Source organism: Protopterus annectens, chromosome 6.part0 (assembly GCF_019279795.1).
Source record: "Protopterus annectens isolate FY-2018-M chromosome 6.part0, PAN1.0, whole genome shotgun sequence".
NCBI classification, from domain to species: Eukaryota; Metazoa; Chordata; order Ceratodontiformes; family Protopteridae; genus Protopterus; species Protopterus annectens.
Genome location: NC_056737.1, coordinates 1,155,322,723 through 1,155,342,529, shown reverse-complemented (window position 1 = coordinate 1,155,342,529; position 19,807 = coordinate 1,155,322,723). Strand labels below are relative to the sequence as shown.

Sequence of the window (19,807 nt, the reverse complement as noted above, 5' to 3'; positions counted from 1 at the left end):
TCATGGTCACAGAACAAATAGCTTATAACAAAGCTCAAGTCTGCCTATTTTTCACATAACAGGCTCTGTTCTCCTATTACTTCTGTGCAGTTGTCCTTGCCAAATACTTTACTGCTGTATTATGATCCACTTTTATTTCATGGATATAATAATACCTTTTACAAGACATTTTACAGACATTTTAATCATGCACAGTTGTTATTTCTCATGAGTCCAATCTATAGACTAGCCTACGCTAACAATTACAGTAAAACAGCACACTTCTTCTTCTTCCATGCATCCCTTTAAGACATGCACCCTGGGGCTGTAGATAGAACTTAAGGTACTAGCCTAGAGGTGTGTTGTTTTGACTTTGTACCAGTGGTGTTTGAGTGACCCATTCAGGCCATTTGTCTCCATTCTGTTTTCACTATTATTCCAGTCTTAGGCATTGGTGTAGCTGTCCCTAATGCAGCAGGTAGCCTTTTGTCATTCACTAATTTTATATCTGTGATTAGCCACATTCCCAGACGTAAAATTCTACAGGTATATTTACTTTGTGCATAAATACAAGTACTGGATGTTTTTTGTTAATATCATCCTTGTTGCCATTTCCAGACACCACTCTGTCTTCAAATGGTGACATAACATTCCACAAATAACTGTATATTACTTTACATTCATGCTGGGTCTCTTTCCTGACTGTTGTTGAGTATTAACACAAGACTCTGTGTTTAAATGAATTTCTAACCTGATGAATTCCTGCTTACTACATGCAGGTATCAGTGTGTCCTTGGCATTGTGGCCTAGAGGGATAAAGGTCTGACTGTAGCCTAGATGAACACTGTTTGACTGGGGACATGGTGGTGGAGGAACTGGGTAGGGGTTCGATTGTGGACATGGACATTGGAGAGACTGGGTAGGAATTTGATTGGGGGCATGGGCATTGGAGGGACTGGGTAGGGGTTAATTTGGGAGCATGGGTATTGGAGGGACTAGGTAGAGCTTCAAGTGGAGCATGGGCACTGGAGGAACTGGGTTGAGGTTTAACTGGGGGCATGGGCATTAGAGGGACTGGGTAGGTGTTTGGGGGCATGGGCATTGGAGAGACTGGGTAGGAGTTTGATTGGGATCATGGGCATTGAAGGGAAGGGGTAGGGCTTAGATTGGGGTCATAGGCATTGGGGGAACTGGGTAGGGTGTTGATTGGGGGCATGGGCATTGGAGGGACTGCGTAGTGGTGGAAGAGCTTGAGGTATAGACAGTAGCTCACTCATCCTCAGGAGAAATGTTTTTTTTTTAGCCCAAGTCACTGGAAACATCTAGTGGTTGTTCAGTGTACTGTCCAGCTCTAGCGGCAGAGTTGGCTTACTCTGTGGTGGAACATGCACAACTCCACCACTGACCAGGTAGTCAGTGTGAATCTGTGGGCAGCAGAGATCACTTTGAGGGATTAGCTAGCTAGTCTGCACCTTATTACTAGAGTCTCACTGCTGGGGGAAAAGATGGGCTGATATGACCTTCTAGGCCTGAATAAATAATCTGTAGGGCTGTCACCTAGCCTGGTAATGCCAGGCTGTCAGTCCAATGGGACAAGTTGGCAAAGTTGGGTGAAGGCAGTGGAACCATCAAAGAAGGTCCTTAAGAGGTAGTGAGCATATAAAAAATAAATGTATTAATGTGTTTGCAATATTCTTCTGTGGGTTTGACCTGTATGCATGCTAGTTTAATAAAAGCTGATAAACTAAACTTCCAAGAAGTTTATGGGGCAAAACATTTGCAGGTAAAACACAGTGAACAAGGAAGGCATGCTTCAAAAGCACACCATGAACATGTGTATCATTTCTGGCAGGAAGCTGGCAAATCAGAACAGCTAGAATTATGTTTGTGGTTTGCTAAACTGGGTATAAAGAAACCCATTGGCTCTGTGACTAATTTTTATTTTTTTAACTATATATGTATATAAAACTATATATATAACATTAATACATATAATATTAATGACACTAAGCATGAATATTAGATGGCAAAGTATAAAGATTGTCATCTAAAGTAAACAGGAGTAATGACCATGTAGTATTCCATCACTTCATATCCAGCTATATACTAGAACAGTATTTCATGCTGTATGCAAATCATTGTATGCGATCTGTCTAGCCAGAAGGTATTTTCTTCTAATGTCCAAACAGAACAGCAACAAATGTAAGCACTACATTTTCTATCCATACATTTTCTGTTTCAAACAATGATAAACTGGGGAAGATGGTATTCAGCAATCAAAAAGCAACATTGTGAAGATCTGGCAGGCTTTTAGTAATCACCTGTGAGATGGCCTGAGCCATTGCTTGCCAAAGGGTTTGGACAGCTACACATTCCCATAGCAGGTGAAAGTAATCTGCAGCACCTCCATCACTGAGATATAGAAAGAATCTTAAATTTCTGCAGCAGTACCAGACAGAGCTGCCAACAATGCAACAGTTTTAAAAAGGTGAAGCAGGCCAAGGTAGGGAGTTTGAGACTGGATATGCTGCCAACTACTGACTCCAAGGCAGAATTACTGATCTCTTGCCTAATGAAAGATGACCATATGGATTTAACCTCCCATACTATAGATTTAGTGGGTTTGGTGATCAACACGTACCATGTTCTAAGACAATTACTTGTTTTTGTACTGATAGGAGGTGAAGTACTTGGAGATGGGGTACTATGAATCCAGCAGAAGGATTGGGTAGAGAGCAGGTGTTGTGGCCCAATTGCTCCCTTAACCTGCAAGTACTGCCCCCAGTATATCTTGACTAAAGGTATTTATTCATTCAAAGCTGTCAGGAGTAAAATGGATTTGAGACCCCCTGAATACATATCCTTGACAAACGAAATGCTGCATTTGATCCCTTCGGGCCACCGTCATACTTGCTGCTTGACAGTGATGAGTCTGTTGTGAAATAACAGGGAGCAGTTTGAGATGAAGGGTCTGTGACTAATATTTTGCAAACAAACTTAATTTTAAAGAAGCAGGCCACATTACTTAACAATCTATAATTTTTTTATACTTTTTCAAATAGCTTAAAGACATGACTGTAGAAATGACTGGTCATATTTAATTTTTCTACCCTTTAAAAGGACCTGTACCAATTGGCTAGGCAGAGGGGACCAAGCTAGTAAAGATGTACAGCAGGTAAGGGTGATAAAGGATAATGAGGGAAATGTTCTCACAAGCGAGGAGAGTGTGTTGAGCAGATGGAAAGAGTACTTTGAGGGGCTGATGAATGAAAAGAATGAGAGAGAGAGAAGGTTGGATGATGTGCAGAAAGTGAATCATGAAGTGCAGTGGATTAGCAAGGAGGAAGTAAGGATAGCTATGAAGAGGATGAAGAATGGAAAGGCTGTTGGTCCAGATGACATTCCTGTGGAAGCATGGAGGTGTTTAGGTGAAATGGCAGTGGAGTTTTTAACTAGATGTTTAATGAAATCTTGGAAAGTGAGAGGATGCCTGAGGAATGGAGAAAAAGTGTTTTGGTACCGATTTCTAAGAATAAAGGGGATGTGCATAGCTGTCGTAACTACAGAGGGATTAAAATGATCAGTCACAGCATGAAGTTATGGGAAAGAGTAGTGGAAGCTAGGTTAAGAAGGGAGGTGATGATTAGTGATCAGCAGTATGGTTTCATGTCAGGAAAGAGCACTACAGATGCAATGTTTTGCTCTGAGAGTGTTGATGGAGAAGTACAGAGAAGGTCAGAAGGAGTTGCATTGTGTCTTTGTGGACATAGAGAAAGCATATGACAGGGAAACTAAAGAGGAGTTGTGGTATTGTATGAGGAAGTCGGGAGTGTCAGAGAAGTATGTAAGAGTGGTACAGGATATGTACGAGGGTAGTGTGACAGCAGTGAGGTCTGCAGTGGGAGTGACGGATGCGTTTAAGGTGGAGGTGGGATTACATCAAGGATCAGCTCTGAGCCCTTTCTTATTTGCAATGGTGATGGACAGGTTGACAGACGAGATCAGACAGGAGTCCCCGTGGACTATGATGTTTGCAGATGACATTGTCATCTGTAATGAGGGTAGGGAACCCTGGAGAGGTGTAGATATTCTCTAGAGAGAAGAGGAATGAAGGTCAGCAGGACTAAGACTATATGTGTGTGAATGAGAGGGAGGATAGAAGAATGGTGAGGATGCAGGCAGTAGTGGTGGTGAAGGTGGATGAGTTTAAATACTTGGGATCAACAGCACAGAGTAATGGTGAGTGTGGAAGAGAGGTGAAGAAGAGAGTACAGGCAGGATGGAGTGGGTGGGGAAGAGTGTCAGGAGTGCTTTGTGACAGACGAGTACCAGTAAGAGTGAAAGGGAAGGTCTACAAGAGGGTAGTGAGACCAGCTATGTTATATGGGTTGGAGAAAGTGGCACTGACAAAAAGGCAGGAGTCAGAGCTTGACGTGGCAGAGTTGAGGATGTTAAGATTTGCACTAGGTGTGATGAGGATGGACAGGATTAGGAATAAGTATATTAGAGGGTCAGCCCAGGCTGGAAAGTTTGGAGACAAAGCCAGAGAGGCACGATTATGTTGGTTTGGACATGTGCTGAGGAGGGATGCAGAGTATATTGGGAAATAAGATGCTAAGGGTGAAGCTGCCAGGTAACTGGAAAAGAGGAAGGCCTAAGATAAGGTTTATGGATGTGGTGAGAGAGGACATGCAGGTGGTTGGTGTGACAGAGCAAGATGCAGAGGACAGGAAGAAATGGAAACGGTTGATCCGCTATGGCGACCCCTAACGGGAGCAGCCGAAAAAAGAAGATACTCTAAAAACATAAGTGAAGTAATGCTGTAGCTTGACTGTACAGCAGTGACTGTGATACGTAACCATAAAGTCACTGAAGTAGCAAACTGTACAGTCCAAGTGAGTGACCTTCATTCTTTGTTTTTATGTCACATCAGAATGGAATTTGCAGTGCACCAGAACTGAAGTAGTAGCACCATTTTGTATGACAAACAAAAAATTAACTGTAAAAACAAAAATCTGAAAAAAGTACTGCTAAGACAAACTATTTTTACACATGAAATGATGTGCAAGCCTCCATTTATCCATAACCAGTAAATACAATCATTATAGAAAGAATGTTTATACAGAAAGAAGTTGGCAACAACTGTCACGGAGACATAAATTTTGATAGTGGTACAGTGGTTTGAAATGTTTAGCAACATGGTAATTCTAGTGTGATTACTTTTATTATGACAATGCAGAGCTGCAAGTGAAAATTCAAAATGCAACACAGAAAATTGTCAGTATTAAAAAGAAGTATATAACAACGGTTTCCATTTATTTAGAGCTTGAAATTTTAGAAGACAACAAGAATCTGACGGAATTGCTGAAGAGGTACCATATGCCTACAGTGGAAAGGAACACCATAGAAGTGAATGGGCTGAGTATGTTTATTTGTTTTACATCGTTACACAAAACTCATAGAATGTTTTAACCTAAATCAACAGCTTCAGCTATTATCATGTATTTACCAGATTATTTTCTTTCTAGTTGACTGTAACCAGAAAACTGACAAAATAAAAGATGAATGTCACATACAGTTAATTTCAGATTAACATATGAAGAACTGTGAACACTAAGGTGTTTGTGCACACAAGAAAAAAAACAGCCAGAACAATTACTGCATTGTTGGTAATAGATCTTATTTTTTTTTTTTAAATGGAAACAATACAAGTAACAGAAAAGGGATTCATAAGCAATTTATGCACTACCCAGGGTAACTCTCACAGGGCATAATAAAGAAACTGGATAGTTAGGATCTGATATATGATTTGTCCTGAATCTGCAAAGACAAATTCTACTGTGGCTACTTTCTACTACTACACAGATCTCAATATCAGACAGGGAACAATTTATATAAATAGTTAATACCTCTTTAAGTACCAGTAATGGAATTGTATGCGGTATGTCACATGACCTCAATTTTCAGGAAATTCTCAGTAGTGCCACTAAAGAGATCAGATGTATATCTGATTGGCTCTCCTTTGTATCTTCATTATATTACCTGCAATTGATTACTGGCAGGACTGAAAACAACGTACAGTTGTGTAAGTTGAACTTACCATAACAGTACATGTTCCAGTGATAACTGCTTCTGAAGCCATAGCAATATAGATTATATACTGCCAAGGATATAACAGCTGAACAGCTTCCTGATCTTCAGGACACATTCCACGCACCCAAACTGAGCTGAACAAACGACAAGTTTAAGTGTGAAGCCCTTCAGAGCTTTCCTTCCAGCAGGGAGAGGGAAGCAGAGCCCTGAAAGGACAATGCTAGGAACAACAAAAATAAATGTTTATGCTATAGCATAAAAAACACACTAAAAAACAAAGGGGTGGTGGTGGGAGGGAGCAGCTACTGCAGCAGTGACCATTTGAACATCTAGTGTTATGGCAAGTTGAAGTTATACAACTGTACTATGTTCATAATATTGATCACTGCTGCAGTAGCCTTAGCTATATGGCTAGATTACATTAGCCCCTGGAAAATGGTCCTAGCAAAGCTTGATCCAGACCCAGAGAATGAAGGGAACTCATAGTGCTATAGAATACTTCTAGAATCCAGCCCATTCCAAACAAACACAGATGAGTCCAAGGCCCAAGTAGAGTGGGCCTTGACTCTGCCTAGAATAGTTTTGTTATGGTGACTATAGCAAAAAGGTAATAGCCTTAGACAACCATTTGGAAATAGGTCTGTTTTGACACAGCTTGTCCCTTCTTTTTGCCTTCACAAACCATTATAGAGGATTAAGAAAGGCCATAGGATAGTAACTCACTCAAATATTTTAAAACCAGACAGCAGTGAGCAAACTGGTGCTGATTATGTTGTTGACATCAGCTAAAAAAACTTTTCCATATATTAATATAATGTTCTAGTAGCAGGCTCTCTTGCCTCCATTATTATCTGCTGCATTTCATCAGTAAACAGGTGCCTAAAAGGAATTAAAGCCCTATCATCCAGGCAGTCAATTGAAGACGATTGATACTGGGGTGTATTAAACACCTCTATTCTTGTGTGAGTAGATCCAGTCTTTGTGGTAGCTTTTGCTAATTGCCCCTGGCCATTTCCAAAAGAAGGAAGAACTGTGGTTGCCTGGGCTAGAAGGGAGTTATCAAAATGATCTTGGGGTATGCGTTCTGAATCTTTAGAAGTATCTTGGATATTAGTGCAAAGAGTAGAAAAGCATACAGGAACATTCCTGTCAAAGGAAAGGTATCTGTCTTCCCGACCTTCTTGAATGGACTCTTGGAATGCAGTCTTGCCAGTTGATTGTTCAAAAGTAAACAAAGAGCTCTCAGATGGATCAAATCTTGAAAGACTCCCTGAACTAGTTTCCATTTGTGAGTCTGTCCTGGTCCTGCTCAGCTTGTCTGCCCCACAGTTTTGCACTGACAAAATGTAGACTTCCTGTAGAGTGAGATTGTGCTGTGAAACTATATCCCAAGTGAGCATGTCTAGTTTGCAAAGGGTTTCTGACCTGCTTCCTCATTGCTTGCTAATGTACCACATGATGGTTATTGTCTGTAATCACTTGAAGAGTTCTCAGGGCCAAAGATGGTTCATAGAATTGATTGCCTTGATCAGGTCAAGTATCTCCTTGATATTTATGTACTTGCATCTGTCATTGGTGTCCCACACCCCCTGCACTTTTATCCCTCCTAAAAGTGCTCCCAAACAAAGTCCAAGGTATCTGTGGTGACAGACTGGAGCAGGGAGGGAGAAAGGGAACCTGGATTTAAGGATATCTGTTATCTCTATCAAAAGATTTTTCTTCTGGCCAACCCCAGCACTGGGATTTGAAAAGATAAAGGGTGCCGATGCTGGGAGCAAAGTGATTTCATATACCACTACATCTTTCTCATGTGAAGTCCTGCCAGGGGTATGATACAGATCATAGATACCATGAGACCCAACCATAGCAGATGTGGCTAGCCAAAAGTCCATAGTGGCTGTAGGTGCTACATCAGAGGGATCCAGGATAAAGGATTAGTAGATTGAGGTACAACAAATGGCCACGGAAGAGCCACCCACCTGCAGCTAAGACAAATTGCTAGCCTGCTGTGGTAGCAAAGGTTGTGTACTTTGTGGTTTGAGGAAGGACTGAACGTGGGACCAGTTTCATGGTCAAGCTGAAAAAGGAGCATCTTTCCCATGGACGACAAGCAGCAAATGCTGGTAAACACTGCCAGTCCTCAAAAATTACTTTATTTTATAGAAATACACTGTAAAAAGCACTTTAAAACACTATGCCAGCCCCACAAAAGAAATATAAACAATTTCTCCACAAAAAATGTTTCTAGTTACTCTACACTAATTTTAAACTAACAGGAAAAAATTAGTGCTCTGTTTAAAAGTACTAAGCAGTACTTTAAAACCAAACACTCCTAGCCTTAAAACAAATTTCCTGAAGAAGAAAGTAATAAAACATAAAAACAAAAAACAAAAAAATAAATAAATAACTAAATAAAAATGGAAGATTTTCCCCAAAGGGAACTTAAATGCCCAGAGGAAAGCCCAAACTGACCGTTGATCCTCAAAAACCTCAGAAGAATTTACTCTTTGGTGACAGTAAAGTTCTGTATGGCTTCATGCCCAGATATGTCATTAGTCAGCTCAGCTCAAGCTACTTGAATGTTTGAGTGTGTGGAAAGTATCCTGAAGCTTTGGAATCTGGCTGGCTGTTATAGCCTTGGCTGGATGTAACCCATATAGCTAAGGTTACTGCAGCAGTGATAAATATGATAAAGTCATTGCATAGCATGCAAAAGCAGTTTGTGAAAATGCATTCCATTTCAAGCATTCTGCATGGATCTACTGTACTTGTGGTAAAGCTGAAGAGAAGGTGAGTGGGCAGGAGCCACTGAGCTCAGTACCAGTATTCAGAAACGATAAAAAGATGAAACTCAAATACTTAATAGTCATTACATCACTGGAAGGAATTCAATAGCAGAAGCTAAGATAATGTTCAACAGTTTATGAAATGCTAGTGTTAAAAATGAAAACAGCGACAAGGCATGAACTGGATAGCAAAACAAAATATGCAGGACAACACTCCGAGTTCTTTAAGCTTTTATGCCAAGCAGTAATATAAGAGTGGACATCTGAGCAAGATTCCCACCAAACCATATTATATTTAAAATAGTGCAATTTTCTTAAGTCAGAATTTTACCACCAAGTTCACTAATGTCTTTGGTCCTTCTGGGGAAAACTGACAAAAAATTGGAAACAATGTTAGTGAATATTTAATGTGTGCTGGTGGACATGAGTGTGTGTGTGTTTGTGTGTGTGTGTGTGTGTGTGTGTGTGTGTGTGTTGCAGGTCTATATTATATGTTCAAAGTTTGAAAACTTCGAATGTTAAATAATCAAATTTAAATGTTCGAAGTTTCAAACATCAAAAAATATAATAAAAAAAAAACAAACAAAAGGAACTTACCTGACTAGTGTAGGCAGGGGAGCAAGCCCCTAAAAGTTCGAACATATGATATAGACCCGTGTGTTGCATATGGTATATTAGAAAAAAAGGACAAGTGATGATATTTCTTCACCTAACTGTAAATGATGTAATAAAGTATTAATTGTATTTATTAATACTAATGTGCATGATTTGGCAGACATAAGAGACTGATTCTAGCAGTATTGTGACCCTAAGAAAAATCTGCCATGTGCTCTGTTAGGAGAAGGGGGCTATGTCTTCTCATCTGTGGTACTGCTCCTGTACAAATATGGGGAACAGCAAGAGACAAACAAAATAAAATATAAATGCAGATATATATGGCAATACACAGAAGGTATAGTTGTTTAAAGTCTTACCATAAAATTCAATGTTTCTGTCTTCACTGTTGCAGCATCCCTTATGTAAAGGATCTCCTGCTAAGAATAGCCCAACATCCAGCCAGTATACTAAAGCCTTTAGAATTTATAGACATCATAAATCTTATGTATGCTCCACCTAAGGTATAGGGCAATAAAAGTGATGTATGTACATGGATCTACTTCAAATGAGCGAAAGCTCATTTGAATGAAACCCATATAACTGAGACCAAGTTACCAAAATCCAAAAAGAACAAAACTTTACAAGAATGAAACACAAAATCACAAAAACAACTTGCCAGATAACTCTCGCTGTCCGTAAAAAAAAAAAAAAAAACAAAATAAAAAAATGGTCAAACACTGCTAAGCAACCATCCTACTAACTCTTCCCATAAGTCTACACTATCTTAAAGAAACATTACAAAAAGTACACACACTGTTTTTGCAGTGGGCAAGCCCCCCTGTACACCCCATTTGGGAGGTTCTGCCCCTCCCACCCCCGTAACTTAAATATACCAACTCCATCATTGCAGTACCTTGTGGAAAAGGGCATATGTACATCTAGTTAGCTACTGCTGCAATGGACTCTGCAGGTCAGTAACTGTTTTCATAATTTTGTGTTTCATTCTGGTAAGGTTTCATTCTTTTGGGATTTCGGTAACTTGGTCTCAGTTATATGGGTTTTGTTCAAATACATGTTAGTGTTCAAGGAATAGGTTTATCTGGTGAATTTGGTATTGAAAAGAAAATACCATATGTGTCAAATTTTATATGATTCGGGTTAATCATAAAAAAGAAATTGTGCAGCTAGTGTTTTCTTTCTTAAGGGGTTCAAGATTAAACTGAGTGAAAAGAGGTATGTTATATATGAATGAAGATGAAGGTAAATTTGGGTACTAAATCCAGTTGTTTATTCTACTTCTTTAAACTTGTGAGGATGTTTACATATAATTACAAACAATTCTGAAATTCTGAAATATCGAAAGAAGAAATTAAAATATATCAAGAAAAATACAAACATGGAAAATAAAAATTGATGATACAGAGAAGGATAGAAGGATGTGGTATAATAATGTGATGAAACAATATTACAATGTAAATCCCTGGGAAAATGTACCAGAGGAAGTGGTTAAAACCATTAAAATAAGGAAAATGTGGTGTACTAAGATAATAGTGTCAGGATTTCCCATTTAAACTGTTACTAAAGAAGTTACCAGCACAGAGGAAAGCTGAAAGAGTGTGTTTGTTTTGTGTGGAGGAAAAGACACCAGAACCCGTTTTTTAAAATGTAAAGGAGTGGAAAATCTCTGGAAAAAGATGAGTGAAGAAAATTTGAGAGAATATTAATGACATACACAATATGGATATAAATATGATTATGTATAGCTATAATAATAAGTAAGAATTTGTGAGAAGGGAAGATAAGGATTTGTTTTATTTTATATAGTATGGGTTATTTGGAATGAAAGACTGAATTAAATTTTGTTTAATGGGAAATGGATTTTGGCATATATATTGCAAAAAATCAGATTATGGTTGTGGAAGAAAGAGTGGGGGGGGTCAGTTATGGATGAATAATGATAAGATGGTTATAAGAAAAATAAAAAAAATAAGAACTAGAAATATGTATACATGAGTTTTTAAATATGTAAAGTTTGTAAATCTGTAAAGAATGTTATGTTGTGTTAAATAAAGGACCCCTATTTTATTAATTTAACCTGCCAGGAGCCTAAATAAAAACTCACTCCCTCCAAGCCTTCCTTACACTCGAGAATATAGACATCTATGCAGTTTCTGCGACTTTGTTTAAAGCAGCAGAAAGTACTGCAGAAGTGTCTTCCACACTTTTTGACCAGTGGCTGCTCAGACAAGGTCTAAAGGTTTAGTTGTTTCTATATACATTAATAGCAAGCATACCTCTAGGTTGGTCAAACAGTATGATGTGCTTGAGTTCCTCCATGTGTAGATCACCATAGATCAAATCCTGTACCATATCCCAGCCAGATATAGGTCACTCTCCATGTCCCAAGAAGCTCACGATGCATACTTGGAGCTACTGGAAAGACTTACCATCCAACCTGACACCTTATTCATGGGAGACTTTAATTCCCCATCTATAGACTGTAAATCCTACACTGCCACAAATCTACAGGCACAGAGATTCCTGCACTTTGTAAATATAAACACACTTGACCAAATAGTGAATATATCCACTGGAGTCTCCAATATACTGGACCTCATGCTCATACGTGTGGAAGAATGCTGCACCCCCCTCCCCCATGTCTCATCCAATGCAAACTACCTTTTATTAAGTGGTGGTTTGTCAAAATTCAGTGCCCCTCCAAACCAAAGATCACAGCAGCCTAAGCTGAATTATGTCAGAAATTCTGTATAGTCATGTCAAGCCTACAAGGAGGGCATTGTACCTACCAGAAGTAAGCCCAGAAATAGCCCCAGGAACAAACTGCCCCAGTGGTATCCCAAATTAAAAAGGATATTTAACTAAAGGAAAAAAGTATGGTAAAAATCAGGAAAGATTATTCCCATAAAGATAACATTTCTTTTACCAAACTAAATAGACATCTAATAGGGCTAATTAGGTAAAACAAAGCCATCTTTGAGGTTAAGATAGTCTCTCGGGTGAAAGATAACCATAAGGCCTTTTTCAGCTATGTCAGACACCTAAAAAGCAGCACACAACAGTGTGCTGAACTGGTGGTTAATAGTGCCTCATTCAATGAGCCTGGTGATAACTGCCCCCTGTAGAAACATAGTAGAAAGTGTGCTTGTTAGTTAGGTAGCGATGATATTATTTACTTGTGCAATGTCGTTTTCAATGTTATGAAGCACACTTTCAGTGTTCTGAGTTTTCAATGTTTTGGGTTTTCAGTGTTTTGAATTTTTGATGTTATGGTCTCAATGTTATGAAATTCAACGTTATGAAATTTCAATGTTATAAAGTAGACACATATATATATATATGTATGTATATATATATATATATATATATATATATATATATATATATATATATATATGCAAATACAAAGACATGCACTTTATATCTAAGCTCACACACTGTCTCACCTCTAATGGATGACATAGTAAAGCATTTTAACAGAACCCCCACAATCAATTCTCCAAAATTTCACTGCAGAAGATAGAAAAAAATGGTGTCATTTCCTACTATATCTCATGTTTGCCATTTGGTAGATAACACAAGCCTCAACAGGGTTAAGCTTGTTCAAGCTGTTATATGACAAATATTCTTGGGGGTGATTAGACAATGCGAAGGAAACATTCTTAAATATATCAGAGGATTACACTAGTATGGAAGACAGACTATAGGTAGTAATGTCTATTGTTTATGAACATATGGAGAATGAACAAGTCAGCCTATATGGAACATATAACAGAAATAGCAGACTCAGAAAATTCCAAGTTGGGGAGCAAGTTTTAGTCCTGGTTCTCTCTAGCCAACTGGCAAGGACCCTTTGAAATAGTGGAGCAAGTAAGTGAGGTGAATTATGCAGTAAAACAAATAGGGAACAGATGCCCCCAAACAAATGCAAGATATAAAAGGTTGAAAACCCTTTTGGAGGTACAGACCATTATGGTCACTTTAAAATAATATCACTGATTCTATTAAGGATAAAGGCTGATTTCTATACCTGAAGTGACTATAGATGACACCATTTCCAAACCTCCAAAACAGAAGATAAGGGAGCATTTATTTCAGAATAGATTGATCATTGTGCAACTGCCCAGTACAGCTATATTAATTTAATGCTGTATAGAAACTATGTAATTGCATAGAGGAAAGTGCACTTAAACATTATAGAATGCAAAAATTCCCCAAACAGGCCGACTAACACATACAATGATAAAACTATAAGTAAAGTGGTAAGTTGAACATCTCAGTAGTCCAACTTCCAAAGTTAAATGGACCTCTGTAGTTCTGCAGCAATTTTGGGAAGCTTAACAGTATCTCCAAATCTGACAGTCCTAGCATGGCCTGGGTAGATCTGCTAACACAGAGATTATTATAATCTCTGTTATGTGTTATTGGCCTCCATTTTTTAAATAATTTTTTCACATTTCTTTTATAAATAAATTTCATGATACCTTTATTGATCCACATATCAATAATACCATTTCTAACCATTTATTCACAATATTAATAAAAATGTTCTTGTCAATTTCAGTCTATTTATACAATTCATGTCCTAACTCATCCAGTCTAAAGGCACGCACCTGCCCTTCTTATAAATCCCAAAATGTCATCAAACTCATTTCATTTTTTTTCAGTTTCTTTTATAATATCTTTAACACGTTTTTGATATTCTGAGATTCTTTATATTTTCCATCATTGCCATTATATAATTCAGGAATATAATATTTACAATTTCTATTATGACTGTTAAATCATAGACCTCTGTTTTTTTAAACACTCAATCCTATCTATGTCTATTTCTTCCCCAAAAATGGAGAAACATCTTCACCCTAACCTTGTAAAGCAATGCTTCTGTTTGTTTAAGAAAGAAATGATTTATTTCACATGTTCCTGACATATTATAGCAATAACCCACGCCTGGGTGTGGGTAATGCGGGATTTACCCACGGTTGGCGTGGTTTGGTCCCGATATATATATATATATATATATATATATATATATATATATATATATATATATATATATATATATATATATATACATATATATACATATATATATATATATATATATATACATATATATACATATATATATATATATATAAATATATATATATATATATATACACTTATATTCACAGTGAATGAAATACAAAATGTCAAACACAAAATGTGGAGAAAAACACTTTGAACATTCAAAATATAGATAGATAGATAGATAGATAGATAGATAGATAGATAGATACATAGATAGACAGATGATTTAACAGTACTAACTGAGCATGATATTTACATATCCTACAGCCATGAAACTGAGGAAGTGGAACGGGCCAAGTAGACATTATTTGTTTATTTATTACTTGCGTTTGTTTACTGGGTAGAAAAGCTGCCCCTTTTCAGCAGAGTTCCAGGGAGAAAAGCTCCACATAAAACAACAGAACAGTGATGACTACAATTCATCAAAATATACAAAAGTTAAGAAAAATTATGAAATACTGAAGGCATCATAAGACTAAAAAGTATTTTCATTAAGTATGGTTTTGTCACAAAATCTAGAATAGTTTGCAGTAGAGATAAAATAAAGTACAATGTTACATTTGAGAGTGAGATAGTGGAAATATTAGTAAATACCAGATATTCACAACTAATTCATTTATTTAAAGTCAAAGAGATTTTGGGCTTACAAGCAGCAATACTTGGTGGCGATTATATGGGGGTGAATATGAGGATGAGATGAGAGAAGAGTTTTGAAAGTAGAGCAGGTAAGGTTAGCAAGAGTGGATGAGTGTGTCGGAGGGAAGCAGTTATGGTTAGTAACAAGGGGGGTGGGTGTCGAAGCGAGGCAGGTAAGGTTAGCAGCAGTGGACGAGGGTGTTGGAGGGAGGCAGTTATGGTTAGTAACCAGGGGGGGTGGGTGTCGAAGCGAGGCAGGTAAGGTTAGCAGCAGTGGGCGAGGGTGTTGGAGGGAGGCAGTTTTAGGTTAACCTGATGACCTATGTAAACATAGCTAGATATTGTTTGGGTAACCTTTAGTTGCTGTTTGAATATCTTGTTATTTTTTAATTTCCTGAGAGAGAGATGGAATTCCATGCTTTAGAGATAGAAAAAGAATATAGGGAGTCACCCGTGATACTGTCAGCAACATTTAGTCAGTAGAACTCAGAGATCTATTGGGACTGTAGACCTGGAGAACATTTTTTTAGACTGGGGCATTTGTCTAGGTCAGATAAGAGCTGATGAATCGTGACAAGCTGAGAGGGGGGTTAAGTAATACCTTAGTTCCAGCCACTGAAATTTTTTTCAGCACAAGGCAATGATGTATCTTGTGATATTTCCTGGTAGCAAATTTATCTATTTTATTATAACAGTAGCCAAGTAGAGAGAGTTGAAAGGATTGCACATTTGAGTATTGGAGCTGTAATATAGGAATGTAGTGATGAGAAGAGATGAGACAAAGCTTATCATAGAATTGTCTATTAGGCAAGAGTTGGTTCTTTAGAGGGCACCCAAGTTTTGATTATTTATTTATTTATTTTTTGCTGCCTGTTTTGTGTGGTGGTTGAATTTCAGATTTTCATTACTGATTACCCCTAGTAGCTTGTATGAGTTACCATTTCCATCTTTGTTGGAGAAGATGCTTGTGAAAGTAATTTTTTTGGTGACATAGTTACTTATGGTTGAATAATATCAGTTTAGATTTTTTGCAGTTTAGGAAAAACTGTGAGTTGGTTACCCATGTATCTATCTTAGAGACATTATATGTTTTGAAAGTCTTTGCTTCTGACAGTAGCACACTAAAAACGACATTTATAAAGTGCAGTGATATTTCTTAAGACTACAGAAGCTATAGTATTGTATCTTCCCTGCTTATTACTATAATTGTTTGCTTATAAGACAGAGTATGGTAAGTAAAGCATGTGCTGTGCTGCACAGAATTGTATTTATTCTAATATACATCATCATCAACCCCTTTCCCCTCATTTTTTTACATAGGGTCAGGCTGTCATGCCAACTGTTGCCATCACTTTCAATTCAATGCCACTCTCCTAGCTTATTTTACAGTCATCCTTGACTGTTGCAGGTTTTCTCTCACACAAATCATCCATCTCTTTGCTGGATGTCCTTCGGTACTCTTTCCTTCTTCCTATTTGTCCCAGATGCTCTTCACCAGATTATAATTTGTTTTCCTGCACAGGTGCCTGAACTGTCATAACCTGTTCTCTTTGACCTTTTCTGCAACTGGAGCTCCTTGGGGTTCTGTGTGATGTCCTTATTTCTTCATCTGTCCCACAGCATGCATCCTACCACACATCATGGGCACTTCATGTCCATCACCTCTAGCTTCCTCATCTGCTCTGCCTTTACTGCCCAGATGTCTGTACTGTACAATAGTACTGGTCGCACCACTGTTTTGTACACCTTACTTTTCAGTTTCTTTGGTATTCTTCTGTCACACACTAACCTCTGTGCCAGTTGGCTGCAGCCTATATGATTCTAACTTTGACCTTCTCATCCAGACTTATTTTATCCTCAGTCACCCTTCCCAGATACCTGAAGCTGTTAAAACTGTTCCACTATCTTCTCTTCTATCTCAGGCCTCAACTTCTTCTGGTTTCCCCCATTTGCTGTTATTACAACTGTCTTGTCTGTTCTCAGTTTCATTCTATGTGCCTGGAGCTTTGCATTCCATTCATCTGTTATCTATGAAATTCTTGTTCAGACCTTGCATGCAATGCCATATCACCTGTATGCATCATCTTTGTTGATCAGTCCTTGCCATCCTGTTTGCTAATTGTAGTCCATCACCAGTATGAGCAGCAGAAGGCTCAGAGCTGAACTCTGATACACACCCACTCACACTGGAACCCCTTCGTGAGTCTGAACACTATTTGTACTTGTAAACAAACACAAATTGTACAAGCGCAGAACCAAGAACACACTAGTAACAAGAAAGGTACCGCACATTTGCCCACCAAGAGAACACCGGAAAATTAAATATCTAAACTCAAAGTCAATGTCTGATGAATATTTAATATTAGAAAAGAAGAAAAACAATGCAGTTAAGCACCTTCTTCCTTCTAGTTTAAGGACTTCCTCATAACTAACAACAGGCCTGCCAAAATAGTATTTATGTTTCTAATAATTATCAAATCAATTTTTAAAGTGACAAAGTTGTGTAAAACATAATTGAATCAATTACTAACACATATTCTATGCTAATATATTATGTATTCAAAAATTATAAAATATGTAAAAAATGCAAAACATATGAAACATAACTTCAGATTAAATAAACACTGAATTAAGTACTAATATATTAATTAGTTTAGCTACATAACAGCTATCAGTGTAAAATACACTAATAAAAATCTTAAATACGTTAGATATATAAAGAATATTAAAAGCATTAAAAACTTTTGACACTTTCCATCTCGAAACCAAGTATCAAGCTACATTATGTACCTAAACAGAAATTCTGTGTTTCTACTATAATCATGCTGAAGTCTAGCTGATGTCAGTTGCAAATAGAAGTCTATTCATTCAGTCATGACAACTTAAAAGCATTTAGCCTAATTCGCCAGAGTAACTCTCTGTACTGCATAATGTGTTCCAAGTCCTTACATCTAGGTGAATGCCTGTACAAAGCATTTCCTCATTCATCCTGCTAGTATTATAATACTGCTTGTATATCCTCCTTCTAAGGGACCTCTCCGTTTTACCCACATAAACATTTTTACATGACAATCAAACTGCTGAGCAAACCAACCCCTTAGTGTGGCAGTTACCATTCTGAAAATTTATGATGTATTTTCCACCAGTTACGTTATCAGTACATATATATGTACACTGAGTACAGTACCCACATTTAGTGGTTCCTTTTTATCACTGTTACATTTATTCATTTATTTACATGTTTTTCCAATAAATTCTTCCTATTTTAAAAGTCTTAAACACTCTGTTTATTGATGTTTTTGGCGTGTTTTCACCAATGTAGAACATATTTGGTAGAAGCATCCAGTCAGATGTCAATAACATTTGCTGGTTCAAAAAAACTTGCAGTGGGTGTCAATTTTGTGAAAGAAGAACTCCTGAAGTTACTTGAAAAAGTGGAGTTACTGGATGTTGTAATTTCTGGCAGAACAAAAAAGTGCTTACAGATTTCTCTCTGTTGTTGAGGGCCATAAATGTTACTGTAATTCCATGCTCTTTAATATAGCTTAAATCATTCCATATTATGCAGATTACTGCATATAAACACACACACACAGCTTAAATAATTCCACATTATGCAGATTACTGCACACACACACACACACACACACACACACACACACACACACACACACACACACACACACACACACACACAAAACATAAATATGTATGTGTGCAGATATTATAACTATCCAAGCAGCACTTTATCATTTTATGGAACTGATGCAAAAGAAACAAGAACAATGCTGCTTAATATTTTTGAAGGACTATATTTTCATAACTATATATTTTTTGTTTGTTTTGCAGCTTTATGGTATCAGATGATCTTGCCTCCTAATTTTGACAAAAGAAAGAAGTATCCCTTACTAATTTATACGTAAGTTTATTGAAACAATTCAAAATATTATTTTCTGAATATATTTAGTATTAAACATCTAAAAGTGCACTAGAATAAATGAAGGCCCTGTGCTCGGAGCCAAAACTAGAGGGGGCAATAGGGAGGCTGCCCCAGGTGCAAGCTGTTAGGAGACATGAACCGCAGGTGCTGATGGGCTATGAGCATGGTACCAGCATTAATCATAAATTAGTAGTGATAAAGTATTTGTGATATGCCCAGTGTATGTGGTAGTAACTTCAGCAAACTTCTTCTTGTAGCAGGTAAAAGAGCTTTTTCTGTCCTCAGCATTAGAAAGAACTTTTTTTTTATTTTGCTCCTCAACTCTAAATTGGCTTTTTTGCCCCTTAGTTCTAAGTTGGCAGGGCAAGTTTAGAGAAGAGCCCAGGGTGACAAACAGATTATATAGCTGTAGTTCCAAGTTGTCTAGCATTAATTTTATTATTTATTAAAATGATTTTTATTGAAATTGGCTGTCTCTCTCTGTGGTTCTGTTATATTCTTTAACCACTCACCTACGTGTACTGGAAACCAATCATTATGCAAATATTACAACCATGAAACTTCACTTACGTGAATACAGAAATGTTGACACATATTGAGCGAACTGAGAAAACACAGAACGTCCTAAACCGCGAAATTCAAAATGTCGAATCGTCATAGTTGGCCAACCCCACCGCCCGCTATG

At 37.5% G+C, this 19,807-nt stretch overlaps 1 protein-coding gene across 2 annotated transcripts in view; it reads left to right on the top strand.

The window, feature by feature from the left end:
- LOC122804724 (fibroblast activation protein alpha) overlaps positions 1-19,807 on the top strand; it is a 1,600,794-nt gene that overhangs the window by 1,328,638 nt on the left and 252,349 nt on the right. For both annotated transcript variants that reach the window (XM_044074776.1, XM_044074777.1), the window contains 2 exons: positions 5,303-5,401; positions 19,032-19,101. In XM_044074776.1, coding sequence (XP_043930711.1) covers positions 5,303-5,401; positions 19,032-19,101 — 169 coding nt within the window. The remainder of the gene's footprint in view (positions 1-5,302; positions 5,402-19,031; positions 19,102-19,807) is intronic.